Here is a 19,726-nt window from a genome sequence, read left to right on the forward strand (position 1 = left end):
TTAATCACCTGCTATCTAGACTTCTGAAATCAAAGGAGTTCCTCCTGCCATAGAGTCGCATCCAACTCGTGCTGAATTTGAACCATAGTACGAAGTAGAGAAGCCGAATCCACCCTCTCTAATTCACGCTGGACCCCTTTCATACGACCCTCAACCTCCTGCTTCCGATAAAAAATATTCCCAAATGTGTCCTTATTTAACCTGACAGAGTTGTCCCGGACCCTGCCAAGATTCACATTAATTGGGTGAGAAACCTCCCAAGCCTGCTCAACAATCGACTCGTAGGAGGGATGAGACGACACACCTGCCCCACTTATGAAAGAATCTATGTTGTCTCTATTTTTATTACAAAATAAAAAGAAATGTTTTCCTTTTCATATAATTATAAAGTTACTCGTCCCCGTAGGATAGCTCAACTGGTAAAAGCTGGGGGCATGTGGGTTGGGAGGGGAAAGTCAGGGATCAATCCCTAGTGGGTGTAATTTATCTTTCCGATGTACTAAAAAAAATACCCTGCCTAAGTATTGCTAAATAATGAACAATAGTGATGCAATAATTTCATGCTCTCTAGAATTTACCTATTTAAATTTGTATAATTTTCATTCAATATTTTCCTTTTCATATTTTATTATTATTATTATTATTATTATTATTATTATTATAATTATAATATGGGATGCATCATATTAAAAAATAAACCTATTTTCGTATTTAATACACGTTTTCACATACTCACTCACTCACAAAATAATCAATGCTTAATCCCTGATTTATCCCATCACTACCTCGCGACACTCTCCTCCTTCGCGCACCTTCTCCCTCGCGAAACCCTACTTCCCAAATCACCATTTTCTTCTTCGTAAATCACCCTTGATCTTCGCAAATCATCATACGAAACCCCCCATCGCTCGAAACCAACACAAAATTGGAATCATGTAGGCAGCGAAACCACCACAACAAATTGTGAAAATTTTATCTATTTCTCTATGAGGTAAGCTTCTCAATCCGAAATCTCCACTCCATCTTCAGTTCTCGTTCCCTAATCTATTAGATACTTACAAATCACGAATCATGAAGGTTGTGCAGTGAAGTTTACGACGGTGTTTGGGACGTTGAAGCTTGCGATTGTGAAGTGATTTTCTAGCTAAAGTGCTATTCATCTCAAGTATTGTGGTACCTTTGCGAAAGCAAGGTGACTAATTCTGAAACCCTAACCGACTGCATTGTTTTCCTTTTCTTATTGTGAATGGATAATGCTTCTTCTTGACATTGATTAATTTTACTTGCTCTATTGTGTTTTCATTTATTGGTCTATTAAGAATAAAGAGAAAATTTTCCCGAATGATAGCTCAAGTGGTAAGAGCCGAGGGACATATATGTTGGGGAGGGGAGGTCCATGGATCAATCTCTGGAGGGTGCAATTTATCTTTCCAATGTATAAAAAAAAAAGAAAATTACATATTCTCTCAGTACGTATAGGCTATCTAACTTTTTGAAGGAGAATCTAATTAGTTTGATTTTTATCAACAGATGGAAAATCTGATTATTTTGATTCGATAAACATGATATTATAAAACTAATATAATTTAATTTATGATATAAATAATGACAATATATGATTTATTTTATAATTAAAACTTAAAGATCTTGTTTCGCGTTTCAAAAACAAAAGATCTTGCTTCAGTGATCTTATCAAATGATTTAAGAATTAAGTATCACGAAGTAAAATCCTAATCAATTTTTTTTATGATACGATAAACTCGGGATAAATTTTATGAGAATAGAAGAATTGTAAAATAAATATTGGATTTATTGGGATGTATTTTATAAGAATAATGTTTTTATATGAGAAGATAAGAATAAATCATGAATGTTCATGAATAGTCAAAAATAAAATATGAAGTCATGGGACTTTCTTAGCTTAGGTCACATGACATTTTTTGGTGGTCAAAAAACCTTTTAATTGTCTTAATCTTGACCATTTATAATAAAATTTAACGGTTATAAGGCTCTCTATTTATAGAAAATAAAAAGCACTGTTTGAATAGTTCTGGTCATGAGCCAGGAACTGTATATGAGAATAATATAATATGATAAATCCAATCTTTATCTTCCATCTAAGATATTAGAAAATGTTTGCCCAATTTTGAGAGAATTTATTCGGTTTTTATGTACTAAAAAATTCTGAGAGAATTTATAGTATTCCGCTATTTCCATATTTCTAATTAATTAGCTCTTTGCATTCATAGTTAGAGAACTTGTTTCATGCTCCATATGTTTCATATTTTGCATTGAGATTGTTGTTGTTTTTCATTTTTGTCCTGTAGTCCATAGATACTAACTCAATCAATCAAGACATTCAATTTTCCAATGATAACTTATTTTTTTGCTAGTTATTTATTTTTTCTCCAAGTTAACAATTTCAATTTCTATATGTGCGTAGACAAAAAGACACTATGGAACCAAATACAAAAGATAGGGGAAAAAAGAAGCAATTCCTTCTTCCTCCCCAACCTTACCCTTGGATTTTTTATTCCAATTGAAAACACAAAGCCGAAAGCAAAGTCAAAGACAATAACAACCTGACTTTTTGCTCCATCTTAGATCCCACCAAAACTTATTCAAAAAGCATTCAAGAGTTGGGGGCGTCGTCATCACTTTGGACCGTGCAACATGGTTGGTGTCTTTTCGCAAATAAGACCGAACTATTTCTTTGGAACCCATCTAACCTTGAGAGGATTGAGCTCCCACCCCTAAAGCACAATGACATTAGTGATATCATTTTCTCGTGCTCTCCAACTACATCTGATCGGGCGTGCTCCATATTTTTATTCTCAACTTATTCAACTTCTACAATATTCTATTGTCAACTTGGAGAAAAGCAATGGACTAAAGTGCACTCTAGTGAGGACGTTATGAGTGTTGCAGCCTTGGAGGGTCAAGAATTGGAGGGAGACTACACCTATCTTACCAACCCAGTTTACTACAACGGTTGCTTGTATGCAGAGTCATTGTTTGGACGTTTTCTAGTAGTAATTGAGAAGCTCCAATGTCATCGCCTTAAAATAAAATCTGCTTGCATTTTTTTGCCAAACCGTATGCTGACCAGCTTTGACCATACATGCAAGTTGTTTGAATCTAACCGCGAACTATTTCAAATTGAAATCTTGCATGCACAAAATAAGATCATCAGCGTTGTTGTTCACAGATTAAGTTTTTCTAGAATGGTGTGGGAAAAGGTGAAAAGCATCAAAGACAAAATGTTCTTTGTATCCATTAATAGTTTCGACTTACCATTTGCTTGTGAAGCAATCAATCCTGAAATTGAAGGGGGTCGTATCTATTTCCCCTCAGAAGACAATAATTTCATCTACATATACAACATTGAAGACAATAGCTTTATGACTTCTCATCCTTTCTCAAATTTACCATATAATTGCTCTTTTCCTAGGTGGTTTATGCAAGATCTAAGGTAATACAATTTTTTAACTTTATTTTGTTTGATTTTGGAATCAGAATTCCTTTCATTTAATGCAATATGGTGATATCATATCTGTTTATGTTGTGTAGGATGACCGAACAAAAACATATTAGTAATGTTTGTGTTTATTCAAAAGAGATGGTGGATGATGGAGCCAGTAATGCATCTGCACTTCCTTTTTACATGGTTGAAAATATGTCTGAACATCTTAATGTTATTGACTATTTGAATCTTCGAGCAACTAGCAGAGTACCACCAGTTAAATGGAGACGTTTCTCTTCCTTGTCAGTGTCAAGGCACTCCTGGTGTCCATTATTTGTCTCTTTTGAGAAAGATAGTGTCTTAACTATGGCACATCCAAAGCAAGGTCTCAAGTACAAATACACCATTAATTTACCGGAGGACTTCCAAGAAATTTATGAAATATGCTACTCAAAAGATGGCTGGCTACTACTGTGTGTGAATACAACCTCTAACATTATTTTTTTCAATCCCTTTACAAAAGAGGTGAAACAGCTTGCATATGGACCTCCAACAAACATCAATACACGATGTCTTGGATTTTCATATCCTCCAACCTTTTCTGAATGTGTGGTAGTTCAACTTTGTAAGATTGTACGATATCCTGTATTGATGGTATACATCACATACCTTGGACACCGGGAATTGAATTTTAACGAATTTGAAGATTTTGATTTTCCTCTCTGCAAAATGAGCCCTACTTATTATAAAGGAGGATTTTATTATATTAGCAGAAAAGGAAAGTTAGGAGCTTTATATGTAAGAGAAGAAGATGACACTTGGAAAGAATTTGAAAAGCCTTGTGCTCCGTTCACCCGCTACTGCAACAGTTTTCTAGTAGAATGCAATGACAATCTCTTGGCGGTATTTGAGGCTCCTTTTGGAAAGTGGGTCCGAGTTTTCAAGTTGAATGAATCTACACTGACATGGATCAAAGTTGAAAGCTTGGGAAATCATATGCTTTTTGTCGGTAATACATCAATTTCTGTTGTGGCAAGCATTTCTGGAATGGAAAACAAAATCTATTTTCCCAGATTTTATGGCCAAGACATTGTGTTTTATTCACTTGAAACAAATAAATACCGCACATTCAAGAATGAAGTAGTGAATTTTCACGATGTGAGAGAAAAACTTAATAGCAGTTGAGTTGAGCCAAGGTGGAACTAAGTTGCAAAAGTAGCCAAGTAAAACTTTTTTGTATTATTTTGACTTTTCATGTTTGGAGAAACTCTTTGTACAATTGAAGAGCTTTTATATTATGAATATTTGCTGTGATGATTAATTATGCGAAAATTAACCACATAATTGATGGAATCTGAAGTTAATCCAATGGTTTTTTATTGTCAAACCTGATGATTCATTTACGTTTGTTCGACGAAGTCGTGAGTACAATTCCTATTTTAACTAGACTCAAATCCACACGATGAGCGAGGAAAATGATTTCTTGGTTTTTCTATATTTAAAAGTTATATTTTAATATCTAGAAATGTTAAAATAAAATAATTAAGTGAATTGGTGGTACATTAGGTGTTAGTTAAATAATTTTGTTTCATCAACAATCTTTCTATTCTTTGGACTAAATCATTAATCTTTTCTCTATATGAATTTTTTTATTGGACTAGGTGAAATCAATTTAGTTTTTTTTTCCATTTTCTTCCCTAGCAAAACTGTGAATGAATAGCTAAATTTACATATTATTAATCAAATACTTTCTTCCAAGTTCTTGCAGGAGACCGGTTAGTCAAAATCCAAGGGTCATAAGCATGCACTCCATAATAGTGGAAGAAAAATTATGAGATGAAGCTTGTGACTCAGGTTGTAATGGTGGGCCGATGAACACTGCATTCGAGTATGTACTCCCGTCTGGGGGAGTAATGTTAGAAAAAGACTATCCATACACGGGAAGTGATCGTGGCCCCTGCAAATTTGATAACAACAAAATTAGGGCTGGCATGATGAATTTAAGTGTGGTTTCCTACTTTCCTTTGATAAAGAACAAATTGTTGAATCTGAGAAGAATGACCCTCTTACAAGCAGGGCCAGCCTAACACTAAATGCTGCCTACAAAAAATTTTAAAGTGTCTTTTTTACTTGGAAAAAATATTTTATTTAGTTTTTTGGGGGCCTTTTTTACTTAGTAAAAAAAGTTCTTAATTTTGAGGTTTTTTTAGGGGGCCTAAAGCCCTTGCTTGAGTGGCTTGAGCCTTAGGTCGGCCCTGCTTACAAGTATTTTTGTTCTCTGTCAAAAGAATTAACTATATGAATTAACCGATATATGACCATATAACACCAAATAAGAACCGAAATATATTGCATATCTTTTTTTTGATTGACCGCTCACATAAAAAATATATTTTTTGGATCCCTAACCTGTCCTCTTCTCCACACACACGTTTTTGTAAAGGAAAAAACTTATATGCAGTACCATATGTATGGTTGGTACTGTTCTCCAATTGAAATTTAACACGTGTTATTCTTTTTTCTTTTTTCAAAAAATAAATAAAATAAAAGCTGAGATGAGCATTAAAACTCCAAGACAAATAAACAAGAGTAAAGTACACTCACCCCCCCTAAGGTTTGTTAGAATTACACTCCACCCCATTCTTATCTAAAATCTACATCCCACCCCATTTTATATAGAGGCAAATTTAGTGACGAAAAATATTTTTCATTAATAATTAGTTATTATTTAAATTGTTAATCAATAATTTCAAAAAAAAAATCAATATAATCCAATAAATTTAAAAATGAAAACATCACAATCCTCCTCATTCTCTCAATCGCGTTTTTCCTCCGTAAATTCATAATGCAAATTATGCAATAGCACACCTGCCCGATTTACAAACCATATCTCGAACATAGTGAAACATGCTTGTGTTTTCATATTTGGTAATAATTCAATTTTAATCAAAATAATCTCTTTATACCTCCAATTTTCAAAATTGGGTTGTAGGCCAAAAAAGCAACACAAATGGGTGAAGAAAATAGAGAAACAAAATTATGAAAATATGAAGTGGATCTGAGGTTATTAGAGCCCAACGAGGCGGTGGAGCATCGTTTTTAACAAAATCCAACAATATCTAAGACCACACAACTTAAATGGGTGAAATTCACAAGAAGTAGTTGAACAAGTGGCTTTAGGGATGTGCGATTCACGTTCTGGGGTTCAGGTCGCAACAAAACTTTGAGGCATGGAGGTGCCATGGGGCTTCACATTGTGGGACAGTGGAGCCGTGTTAAAGGGAGTAAAGGCTTGGTGGTGGCCGTTTGTGGTGAGAAATATGATTTGGAGATAGATGAGACGTGGACTTAACAGACAGAGTGGATGGTTTTTTTAAATTTAATTCAGTAAAATTATTTTCATAAATTAATGTATGATAGTGTATATGCATTAAATTTATTTAAATTTTTACTAATTAGTAATTAGTTTTTAGTAGTGAGGAATTTGTTTTCGTCACTAAAATTTGCCTTTATAAAAAATGGGGTGGAGTGTAGATTTTTAAAAAGAATGGGGTGGAGTGTCATTCTTACAAATCTTGAGGGGGGTGAGTGTATTTTACTCAATAAACAACGTCGTCTCTTGCTTGGTGGTCATACGAGAATGAAGGAGTCGTGAGATCTCTGTGTTGCTCTTGCCGTGAAGGCGGAACACATGATTGCTAGCGTGGTCGCAGGTTGCGGGCTTCGTCGTTTGGGTGCTGCAATTTGATGGATGATGCTCGTGATCTAGCCCCTTTTCTCCATTATTGACCCCCTTTTATCCATCACTGTTGTCAATTGCAGCGGTGCGCTGGTCGGCGACATAGTGTTGGTGGGGCATGGAGCTTGAGCCATGAAGAATGGAGCTTATGTTGAACTAGCAAAATTAAGATGAGGTCGTACTGTTGCAGTGAAAGCAAGAAGAAAATTGGTTGGAAATATTGTTTGAACACTTTAGCGAAAGGATTGAAGCTGTTTGGAATTTCGATTCAAAGCATGATTTTTTCTTTAATTGAAATTCAGATCTAGAAAGTGATGATCTTACACTGTAACAGGGAAGGCGAGGCAAAACGGTTAACAATGAACAATAATTAATGGGACAGATGTCTTTATTTTATTGGAAACAGTACCAACGGCATGAATGGTACTGTATCTAAGTTTCCCCTTTTGTAAATAGTATAGACTTAATGGAAAGTTAGATTCTATATATTGTTTTTGCTCTATTTTTCTTGGAAACCAAAAAGAGAATGGGAAATGAGATAGAGAGTAGGTAGCTTACCGTATGAGAAAGAGGAGCAATGAGTGATATTATGGCATTTGTCACTTGCTTCCTTCACCTTGTCGCAGCTGTATTATTTGACTCATCATGCTTTTCTATTAAGTCCTGAGATCATCGAAGATTCAAGCTGAGAGTAGAATAGTGGTATCCGATGGTGCCAAAACAGAGAAGGTAATGAGACCTGAGTAGATGCATATTATTTTTTCTCTGCCAACCTTATTGCACAAATAGTATGGCAGTGAGAGATAGAGAGAATCATATAATATTGATAGATTCTTAGGGCCCGTTTGGTGACCATGACAAAATAGGATAGGACAGGATAATAATTATATCCTGTTGTTATCTGTTGTTTATTGCGCTAGCAGGATAGGATAACACTATCCTGTCTCTTATCCTATCATGTCAATCATGTGTAAAAGTTATCATGAGGGGGACTTAGGATAGAACAGGATAGGATACCAATTATATATTTTCTTTCAGTATCCTAACTCCAAATTAATTTATTTTAATATTTTATAATTTATCATTTATAATAATATTAATTAATAAGTATAAAAATGTTAATTTAACTAAAATAAAAAATAAATAAAATTATTATTCATAAATAGTAAAATAAAATACTAACTTACAAATATTGATTTATTAATAATAATAGACTAATTTAATATTTTCTATCTCCTCTTATTTAAAAATTATTTATCTACTTATATAATAATTTAAATATAAAGTATTTTTGAAATAATAATATTTTTAATTTAGTTAATTTTTATTGTTTATCACGTGTCACAACTAAGTGAAACCATTGATTACAAATATTATTTTTTTAATAGTAATAGATTAATTTTCTATTTTCATCTCCTATTATTTAAAACTACTTATCTACTTATATAATAATTTATAATTTAAATATAAAGTATTTTTGAAATAATAATATTTTTTTTTTTTTTCGAAAAAAGAGAATAATATATATAAACGAAACTCAAATCAGTACAATGCAGATTAGCTAGAATCTGTCAAGTAGAAAGCAAAAAAAAAAAAGGGCAAACAATGTTAAAGAAAATAGCTTTCTAATTTAACTACTAGCCTAAGGTAATGAAGTCACGAACACCAAAACTTACAAGAAAATAAAGTAGGTGGAGAGCAGCAAATAAATCAGGACAGAAACAGCGGCAACGGCAGCAAGGCAAAACGAGCTAAAAGGGCAGCATCATGTAATCAATTAGCAGCTCACAAAGGCATAGTTAACTTTTTTATTGTTAATTATCACGTGTCCAACTAAATCAAAACCAATTGGTTAACCGCATGATTTTATTTAAAATATAGGTTATCTTTAAAATAATAAAATAAGTTAATTAATAAAATTTAAATTTATTTTGTTTATTTTAAAATATAGACCCATTCATGAAAATGTAAAAAAATTAAATTTAATAGAATGATCAATTTTTAAATGTATTTTTTATTCAAATATAAATATGATATTTTTTTCCTTATCATATCATGTCCTTATTATGTGCACCTCAAACACAGGATATGATAAGAGTCTATCCTGCTCTTGTCATATCCTGTTGTTATCCTGTTCACATATCATATCCTATCATGACCACCAAACGGGTCCTTAGGGTAAACTCACCACACAATCAGCAGGGGACTGAGCGAAGGGGGCTGAGCGATTGGCCTTCATATTGTGTTTGTGCATGTTGAAGAGCAAAAGCCTGAGAATCAATGACGCACCTGCAATTGGCGATCAATTTGCCAACGAAGAGAAAATTGAAGCGAATAATGCGTGACAAACCTGTAATTAGTGATCAATCTACCAATGAAGAGAAAAATGGAACGAGGTGACTCTAAATTTGAAACACTATCTGCTTATCTACGCTCACAATCTTCGTAGAGTAGTATGCACATCACTGTGCTGCGTCTTCACTCTTCAGCCCCGAGTTTTCAAGCCATGACGGCTAGTCCCAGGCGATGATTTTAACACTCAAGCAAAACACGATTCATTCCGTTGAAGCTTAACAAAAACCTCAGCATGATCATACATATGTAAATATGTAATCATATCTAAATGAATAAAAGGGGGTAAAGGAAAGTTATATATTGCAACTTAGCCAATTTAGGCATGAGAAAATGGCACTTTCTTTATGCGTGTACCCCTTGGTTGGACCACATGTCAGAGCGGATGAGATGATGCCATTCACTTGAAGGAGATGAGAACGGTGAAAAACCTAAGGTAGAGGTTGAGGAATGAAATTGATTACCTACCTGATCATAGAAAGACAAGGTTAGGCTTGAAAAAACCATCGGTAGCCAGAGAGGAAGAATGGAGAAGAATACGCGTGGAGGCGCGAACAAAATCGTCTCATGGCAATAAGAAAATTACTTTGGATTGGTGGAAACATATAGAACATAAATAAAATGAAGGAATTAAATGGAATGAAAATATAAAGTTGGGAGAAGAATTAAGTTTGGTGCAGATGTAACAGTTAGAAAGTGGAATCAATAAGGAGGAAAAATTGAAGTTTGGAATATAGATGGTTGTATTGTAACGCTTGGCTGCATAATTTTTGAGATTGAGAACGTTTCATGGAACTGGAGAACGCTGTGTCTAGAGAGGATTGGAGAAGAATAAAGAAGGTTTAGAAAAAGATTTGTGAGATTTATGGGATTTATAGTCCTAGTTCTACATCTTGAATACTTGTAAAGAATACAATGTGACAGTCAACAAAAATACTGAGCTGGACAATGTTGCAGGCAGTATAAATGATGAGGTGGCGCCACTATATTACGCGCTTCACAATTCCTATATTATAATAGACTAATAATATGTGGGACGTGACACCTTTCAAAAAAAAAAAGTAGTTTTTTTTTTCAGCATGATGCATATGGCTTTGTCATTTTTCAACAATTGTTATGGTTTCAACCTTCAACTTGATAGCACATATTGTTTACATGTTATAACTTCTTTTTATATCTGTGGTATATGCTTGCTTCAATTTTAGTCTTCACACCAAAGCACCACTGAATTTTAAAAGGGGAAGGGTCACATTATAGGATTTGAGCTTGTACTTTCAATTTATATCTCACAACTTTACCAATATTTAACTATTTGCAGGTTTTCACTCGTGAAGCAAGTTACAAAAGCTGCTCTAACTTTTGGATATATTGACACTCATGATGCTTAATTTATTAATTAGCTTCTCTGTTCCCTGTTGTGGTTTTCTCAGTAATTACAAATGACTCCCATGGCTAGAGTGCTCACATACAGGTAACAATTCTTCCAACTTGTGCTTTTTAATGTGATTTTAGGATCAATCAAGTCTAACACAAAGTATAAACAAAAAATGACTTGGATTCCTGGATATATCTGCTGGACAAGTCAGACCATGACTATACTCCTCTGAACTATCAATTATGAGGTCAGTGGAAAGGTAGTGGTGATTTATTTAACCTTGCAATTTAGAATTTCCATAGAAAGGCACTTCAGAAGAGAAGCTTACAGAATGATGAAAAGAACAATAAGCTGACCAAGGTTATCTCGGTTGAGGATGATCTATATCTTATTAGCATACAACGAAGAGAGAAGGTCAAAGATGCTATGTTAGGAAGTGAACAAGCTTTGGGAACATCCACGCCATATCTTCTGAACGTGGGGAAGCTTTGGGAATGTGATGAGTGCTTTGCGACTTGCATTCATCCAGGTACAATATAAATCCCCAAATAGCTGAGTTCAAATTTTCCTTTGATCCACAAACTCCTTTTTCTTTACTTTGGTTTCCTTTCCATAATCTTATAATTATTTAGAGAATAATATGAAGGTTTTTTTATCCTTCAGAAGTTCACATCCCAACAATTGACATGATTAAGAAGAAAATATTACATTTCTATTAACTAATATTGCTTTCTCTTTCAATATGTCTTTAGGTTTTGGATTGGTTTTGGTTTATCCCAGCCACGCTTGATGCATCTTTGGCTGAAGCCTTACCATTCAAGGCAGGTGCCCATGGCTTTTCTAGACCGTGTCAAGGATGACTTTATGTCCAAACTATTGTGGTGGAAAAGCTGCTACGTACAGCTCCTGCCAACAACCTTAACAAGGAATTTGTGTATTAAGCTTGTGTTCTATAAAGCTTGTATTTTGGGTTTGGCTAATGTATCAAGCTCTTTGTTCAGGCAAAATTGAATGAATATATGCAGTATGGTGTTGGTCATCCATAAGAGATAAGCAAGCTTTCAAAGGTGAAAGCTCAGGTTTCTGAAGTTAGATGTGCCATGATGGAGACTATAGAAAAAGTACTGATGATCTTTTTAGATGCATTTCTTTAAGAGGATTATTTTTTGGCTGCTAATTTTTTTTTCCATACAAAGTATAAGGGGAACTTCAACCCTTTAGACAACAATCATTAATTATAAGTGACAATTTATTACATACAACTTGACTTATCATGTAATTTAAACTCAACATCTAATCTAGATTAGTCTTTTTATTTATGAGGATGTTGCCACTAACACTGAAGAGATCAGATTGTGTAAACCTTCAAGGATCATTTTTGCCAAGAGAAACTGCAAAAGGGATATTGGTTCCTAAAATAATGAAGACATCATAACAGAGTAAATATCTGGCTCTCTGAGCACAATTGAACATCAAATTATTTCAGTTTGTATTTTATGAAGTTCGTGCATTGGGCTTGTGAAACTTTGATCTAACTACATGCCCAGCTTAGGCATGTCAGATGTTGTTTTGGCATAAGTACATCAAATGATTCAGATATTATTTTTCATTTCATTTTGTACCTGAAATTATTATAGATGTGTGTGAGCTTTGTATCCAACTTGGTAATTCAAATCAAGACTTAGGTGGGCAATTCAAATATGTCATACCATCTTGGTTTCCAGAGGGTGTTATCCGAGACAGATGGCACGGTCATTTGTAATGCTTGGAAGAATCAAAACAACTCACTATTATATATCATCAATTATTCAAGATTGCTTAGCTCTTACTTCTTATTTTTCTTTTTGTAATTTGGTTCATGTTCGAAGGAGTGAAAACTCTAGCAACATAATTATGTCTAAGTTAGGATCATCACATTGCCTTTTATGTTATAAATGTGATCTCTTTTTTAGTTGAATGAAGTGTCAAAAAATATTATCTTATATATTCCTCTGCATCTTTTCAATATCATACACTAATTTTATTTTCAATAATTACATTTAATATTTACTTTAATATTAAATTACTTATTTTATGTTTTATGAGAATACATACCATTTTTTAATAAAGTAAAATAAAATTATAAATTATTTCCTTGCACCACATAAAACTTAAGAATACAAACATTGACAACATAGGTGAATAAGATTGCATATGCATCCAAACCAGTAACAAGTGGTCCTCTATATGTATGTGTCAAATATAATTTATTCAATCTACAAAGTACACCAGGAAAATTCATGGGGATTTTCATAGTCCATGATACCAAATTTGCTATTTGCTCAGCACTTCAAACCAAATCTCATCTAAAATAATAAACAAGCACTCTTTTCATTCACTCCACTACCTGAGATGAAGCACCTGAGGTGTCAAAGGATTTCTTTCTCACCAAGAGGCAAGTGATTCTTGAAGGATTGGAGTGAGTGTTGTCAAGGCTACAAACCACAAAGTCGGGGCGGTGAAGCGCAAGATGAAGCCGATCCTTTCCCACTACAAAGGCAGAAGCATCAAGTAGAACATGCCAACTGTTCCTATGAGCCTCAGAGATCCAATGCATAGTTCCACTAGCATCTGATGGATAAGAGAACAAGCCTTTTGAGCTGATCTTGCACCTCCTCCTAAAGTTTTGACTCAGCTGTGACCCTCTGATCCTCAAATCAAGCCAAGTTTTGGGAGCTAAGATCACCTTTGACTCCTTAAAAGATGCGAATTCTTTGATATAATCTTCCTCTTGATCCAGAATGGTCATGTAGAAGTTTCCCTTCAAAAAAGGGTAACTTTCTCCCACCAACATCATAGCATCCTTGTAGCTTGGAGTGAAGAGAACCAGGTACTCCTCATCAGGCAACCCATAATGCTTCAAAACCTTATTACGAACTTGGATTTCCGGGATCGATATGAAGCTTCCAGGGAATGAGGATTTCTTGTTGAGAATGTCTAGTAACCTTGATGGCTCTAACTGGATCTTGGTCCTGTCCGTTTCAGGGAGATTAGTGCCAAACAAATATGCTGAAGACTCTCTAGGACTTGGAGTCCCACATGGTGATTTTCCCCTGTCATATTCTGAAGGCTCCTCATTGATCATAAACATAGACATGTCTACCCCATTTCCATCTCCTTCAATTAGCCCTTCATATTCTGGGTACTTTGCTAACACATATTGTTCAACATATTCCATTTCTTTTGGTGTGATTGGACCTGACCATCTAATATCAATGTCACGGATCGACGATATCGCTTCAGCTATGATGTGAGGAGGAATCAACGTGTGTCGTTTCTGTTTTGGTTTGGCAAAAATTCAAACCATTTGTTAAGCTTCAATTATCCCATGTAACATACAACATGACATATGATATGATACAAACTCTACAAACAACAAAGAGTAAAACTGGAAAATGATAATTACCTTAATGACCATGCTGTTTGACTTGTTGCTCTCTGTGATTATTTTGTGTGTTGCAAGTTTTGGAGTGTCCTTGACCTCATTTTCTACCTTCTCCTGATTTGTTACCTGTCAAAGGGTGTAAAGTTCAGAACTATTGAAGCCTTTATACTTGAGCTGAATATAGCTTTGAATTATGACCACTTTACCTCAGATCCTGGGTCTGAAATTTCATGCTCCTGCTTATTTGTTCCCATGGAGTAATATTTGGTTTCACCACTTACAGAGCCTAAAATGGTTGTTTTCAAGTGCAAAATATTTGAGAAAATCTTAGGTACAAGGCAGGGAGATGGAAAAAAGCAAAACAGAATTTAAGGTTATATGTGTGTAAAAGCCCTTTTGCAAGACCCTCTAGCTGAAGTGGTTCTGGGAGATTAAAGCAAACATGTGGGGGCCATAAAATTGAACCAAACAACTACACAGAAACAGAAGAGGAAGGAGGGTAACTAAAGATATATGAAGCCAATTCTTGTGAATCTCACTGATATAAGCTAACATGGATCAAAAGAAACCACTGGAAAATGAAGATTGAAAGGAAAAGATGAAGAAATGAAGCATGTTTGAAAAGAAGGCCTATCCTAGCTAAACTTGCTAAGATGACACTACCAATAAATCAAACAAAATCAGATGACTACACCAACAAAGACAATAGCAACACTTTTTAATATCTTCCTCTTGCCTTAACCATGGTTTGCACCATATTCTACAGAATATTCGTTTGAACCAAAATAATTATTGGTTTCAACATTCAAAGCCTAAACTTTAATTAAAACTTGAACCTGGGTTTTGATCTAAAGTTCCTATTCTGTAAATTGAGGTGAAGAACACGTTAGGAGAGGATTTTTGAGGTGCAGCTTTCAAATGGCAACAACATCACCCTATTTGTTAATTGGTAATGCAACATCACTATTGAGAATTTTATATTCTTGATGGAAAGTGACCATTATAGAATCTTGATGGAATGTCAACATAGACAAGGCCTCCTTTTGGAAAAATATTCTAAGCATAATATCAAAGTGAATATTTCATTCTTACTATTAAATTACTTGAAGAGGCCTTTTAATAGTTTTAGCAGCTGATTTTAAAGGCATTAGATGAAATACAGTCCAGAAAATCTGAATAGAATTGACTGTGATCGAACTTTGGTGTCGTAAAATTTGCATGCATATTATTATTTTTTGAATAAAATGGTAGAACAGAGGAAAATCACCTCCAAACTATTTGTCAAGGCGTCGGCTGCATATTAAGGAAACCAATAAAGCCTCGCTCTTGGGTATCCATGACCAACTACTACCGCAAGTGAGTTCGCGTTATGGCAGCATGGCCTCCGAAGCGTCAGGAGAACTCCCTTACTAGAGTTGCTCTTTTCCTAGACGCAGGAGGTTCAAATCTTCAACATATGAAAAAGTGTTAGTTAAACTCGGAACTCCGATCATTTGTGTCAAGCTATGTGAAAAGTTGAAGATATATCAAAATAATTGTATAAAATAATGATTTAAAAATCATATTTGACACATTCAGAAAGTGAATAAATGAAAACGATTTTTTTTTCATCTTCAATGGCAAACACTCAAATTTAATTTGTTAGGATTGATTAAAGTTAGAGAAAAATAAGTATCATATTACTTAATAGATATAATACAGGTTATTAAAAAGTACTTAAAAGGGGTAAAGATTTTATCGAAGATTAAGGTGTTTGTGGGATTGGTTGGAACTCGTTGAAATTGTCTTTCACACAATCTTAAATATTGATCGGGGCAATTTTCAAACACTAACTTATTTCTAAACCTGAAGAAACTCGATGAGGTGCAAGTTAGTCCGATGGATAAATTGAAAGCCAATTTCTAATGTCATCAAACAATAATAAATACTACTCATTCTGTAAAAATCTAATTTTTTATCCTATTATTGAATTAAAGAAACTATACGGTTATTAAATCATTTGTACTAAATTTTGTATGACATAAGATGTGAATCGATCTAAATAATTTGATCCTTTTCTAATATAATATTTGACTATAGAGTATAGATACATACATGTTCGAGGCTGAAGAGCTACTATGACATAAAATTGAAAATTGTGTGATGTCAGTTCAGGAAATTTTTATCCTCCGTCCACAAATCCCACATAAAAAGCCATATTTTAAAGCTAGTAGGTAATTTAGGGTGTTTGTAGAATAAGTTGGGACTATTTATTAAATCCGTTTTTAAATCCGAACTTATTTTTAGACCCGATAAAACTAAATAAAGTGCGGATTTAATGGACATGGATCAAGGGTTAATGGACACCCTTATCGTAGATGATGGGAAATTTCTTAATCATATTTTCCCTATCTCACGCTACATGTTGCGCACCTAGGGTCTTTTAGGTATTTGACCTTTTCATCTCTGTATTTGTTTCCCACAGTTAAAAAATACCAATGACTTCTTCAAAACTATTTAAATATAAATATAAATCAACCAATACAATACCAAAAGAAAAATTATTTAGAGATGGAGAGAGTTATGCCGTTTACAGATGCCTTCAAGAGAATATTAGATATGGACAAACAAGGTGATCACCATAGTGTTAAACAGACATTAACATAAAACAAATAATTAGTGGCATGATATTAGCTGAAATTGTTGAAGTCCCCGATGGAAATGACTCGCATGCAGCATTAGGTAGTTTCTCACTTCTTTATTCTATAAAGTTGGGTTGATAAAATGAGAAACTCACATATAAATTTATTAAAACACGATTAATTTGATTAGGAATTTTTTCTTTTAATCATGATTATTGGGGGTTTGTTAAGTTTCTCTTACGAAAATCATAAGTTAGTTGGAGTGTGCAAATGATAAAGATTTAAGTAGTTTATTGAGAGTTGATTTGTCAAAATGTCGGGTGATATACTAACATATTACCAAAAATTATTGTGGTTGGTGATAACTTATAAAACTAATAATAATTTAGCAAGTGATTGGTGTAATAATCATCAAGGATTTGCATATCATATTTGTTCACGGGAAATACCCGAAAATTCAAAGTAGATCATTGTTTCTGCCTATAATCGTCCTTTAGAATTAGCATGTGTGAAGCTGATTACCCGTTAACTTCCATCCACTTTTTAACGGATTTTGATTAAAAAATCAATTAAAAAAAACTAGAAACCATAAAATGGTTAATTAGAAAATGTAAAATTGTTCTTCAAGCCTTATTTTCAATTGATTTTTTCATTAAAAATCATTAAATATTGGATAAACGTTGACAAAAAAATCAAAATTGCAACAGTTAGTAAACGTGAAGGACATTATATGCTAATAAATTTCCTGAGAGACCAGAACTGTCAAATCATAATAAGTGAGAGACAAAAAATGCTAATAAGCGAAAATATTATGTTAATTGTATTTGTATCCGTCTAGTCTATAAATGACCACTTCAGATATAAAGAAGCAAAGGACTTCAGAGTCAAATCATCTATTATGTTAATTTTATCCGTTTATAAATGACCAACTCTTCAATAGTCTTCAAGAAATCATTTATTATTAATCCAAACGTATATGACTCATAAGATTCTAAACCTACTAAAGGTCTTAAGATCTACAGACTACAGTATTATGCCCGAATGACCTTTCATAACTCGGGCAAACGTTGAGTCCTCAAATGGTCCTAAGTTCATATGAAACGACTTGATCTAAATTTTAACTTGGGACCTTTGAGGAAAACTTTCCTTGGATCATTTCTTCATACAGCAAAGCACGCCGTTTATGACATGAAAATTTATCCTTGGAATCAATGCTATTTTCCTTCTTTTCTCCTGCCTAATACGAAAATAAAATCTCATCAAATATTATACTTTTGATTGAAAAATCTCTTCAACTCCATTTGACTACCAAATTCTATCAAAATACAAGCTAATGCTTCAAATGAAAAAGAAAAAAAATTGATACCACAAAGGGAAAAAGTTTAACAAACCATGAATCATAGCCCACGTGTATGAAATGACAACAATTGGATTGAAGTGTGAAAATGACCTAGTAACCTACAAGCCTTCTTCAAGCTTACTCAATCACCAAACAATTAAACAAACACCCAAAACACAATTTGATAAATGCAGTTGAATTTCTCCAGCACAACTAGGCAACCACAACAGTTAGGTAACAACCAGCAGCGGGACGAAAAGAAAGGTAACACCTGTAATAAAAGTAAAAGCATCCCTTCCTCCCTACTCAACAAGATGCACGTTATCATCATAAGGCCACAACATCTATTAGAAGGATGTAATGTAACAGCTGTGTTGCTCAGGGGAGAGAATAAAGCAGTTGAAAATAACAAGTAATAAAAGAAGGGGGAAAAAGGAAAATAAGCAAAGATGCCTCCTGATGTAATTCATTGTCGACCTCTCTCCTCACCTCTACTTCAATTTGCTCCTCTACTCACAATTCAGGCACATGAAAATCAACCTCCAAGCCAAAAATATTGCCGAGAGACGAAAAGAATGAATCTCACCAAAAAGAAACTCATCCCTATCCTAGTTCTGATCCTGTCGGTCATATCAATACTTAGGCTTCTAAGCCTCAGTGTCCGTACTTCATCTTCATCCTCAGGGCTATCTGTAATGTCTCCAGCTCCCCAAAACAGCTCTCAGGCACGCAACAAAGTTGCATCATATGCATCCGGGTCCTCAAAGCCTAGAAGACCTCCCAACACCGCCCTAACGAATAAAGAATTCAAAGTACTGTCAGATCTCATTGCTCTCAAATCCCCATGCAACCTCCTCCTATTTGGGTTCCAACCCCAGTACCTTGTTCTCTCTTTACTGAATGCAGGTGGAACCACCATTTTTCTCGAAGATGATCTTGATAAGATGAGCAAGGAAATAGCAAACTACAACAGTACAAGGGCATACAAACTTGGTAATAATGAGCCAGCAAAAGAAGCTTACAAGCTTCTCAAGCATGCAAGGCAGAACCAAGCTTGTGCTCCAAACCCCATATTGATTCAGAAATCAAAATGCAAGCTGGCATTGAAAAATCTACCAGCAGAAGTGTATGAAAAGAACTGGGATGTGATAGTCATTGATGGACCCAGTGGGGATTCACCAGAGTCCCCGGGCAGAATGGCTACTATATACACGGCTGGTGTTCTAGCTAGAGCTGGGAACATTTCTGATGTAGTAGTACATGATGTAGATCGAATGATAGAGAAGTGGTTTTCCTGGGAGTTCCTCTGCCATGAGAACTTATTGTGTTCTAAAGGGAAGTTATGGCACTTCAGGATCACAGGTCACTTCAATTCCACGACATTCTGCCTGCCGGAATAGTTACTATCAAGCA

The 19,726-nt window shown here is 34.4% G+C and overlaps 2 protein-coding genes and 1 long non-coding RNA gene across 4 annotated transcripts; 1 reads left to right on the forward strand and 2 right to left on the reverse strand.

Moving 5' to 3' along the window:
* Positions 1-6,521: 6,521 nt before the first annotated feature.
* On the reverse strand, positions 6,522-10,385 carry LOC130717815 (uncharacterized). 2 transcript variants are annotated; one of them, XR_009012410.1, is made up of 5 exons: positions 9,553-10,385; positions 9,391-9,472; positions 8,879-8,953; positions 7,761-7,865; positions 6,522-7,383 (listed from the first exon to the last, which is right to left on the reverse strand). It is a non-coding gene; the product is annotated as an uncharacterized LOC130717815 (long non-coding RNA). The 2 variants fall into 2 exon arrangements; XR_009012412.1 differs by lacking the exon at positions 8,879-8,953.
* A 2,738-nt stretch (positions 10,386-13,123) lies between these two features.
* Positions 13,124-15,271, reverse strand: LOC130717823 (uncharacterized). The gene is made up of 3 exons (XM_057568200.1): positions 14,560-15,271; positions 14,375-14,479; positions 13,124-14,245 (listed from the first exon to the last, which is right to left on the reverse strand). Exons 1-3 carry the CDS (start codon positions 14,605-14,607, stop codon positions 13,304-13,306), a joined length of 1,095 nt encoding a protein of 364 aa, XP_057424183.1. The 5' UTR covers positions 14,608-15,271; the 3' UTR covers positions 13,124-13,303.
* A 3,491-nt stretch (positions 15,272-18,762) lies between these two features.
* LOC130747648 (glucuronoxylan 4-O-methyltransferase 1) lies at positions 18,763-19,713 on the forward strand. Its single transcript, XM_057600642.1, has one exon. The coding sequence runs from the start codon at positions 18,763-18,765 to the stop codon at positions 19,711-19,713; it is 951 nt and encodes a 316-aa protein (XP_057456625.1).
* The last annotated feature ends 13 nt before the right edge of the window (positions 19,714-19,726 follow it).

The sequence above is a fragment of the Lotus japonicus genome, chromosome 1 (genome assembly GCF_012489685.1).
Source record: "Lotus japonicus ecotype B-129 chromosome 1, LjGifu_v1.2".
Taxonomy (NCBI): Eukaryota; Viridiplantae; Streptophyta; class Magnoliopsida; order Fabales; family Fabaceae; genus Lotus; species Lotus japonicus.

Bases quoted from the DNA above. Each gene is read 5' to 3' on its own strand.
- LOC130717823 (XM_057568200.1), bottom strand. From the start codon at position 14,607: ATGGGAACAAATAAGCAGGAGCATGAAATTTCAGACCCAGGATCTGAG. The intron at 14,480-14,559 runs GTAAAGTGGTCA...ACCCTTTGACAG, and splicing joins TTTCAGACCCAGGATCTGAG to GTAACAAATCAGGAGAAGGT. The intron at 14,246-14,374 runs GTAATTATCATT...AAACCAAAACAG, and splicing joins CAAACAGCATGGTCATTAAG to AAACGACACACGTTGATTCC.
- LOC130747648 (XM_057600642.1), top strand. From the start codon at position 18,763: ATGCCTCCTGATGTAATTCATTGTCGACCTCTCTCCTCACCTCTACTT.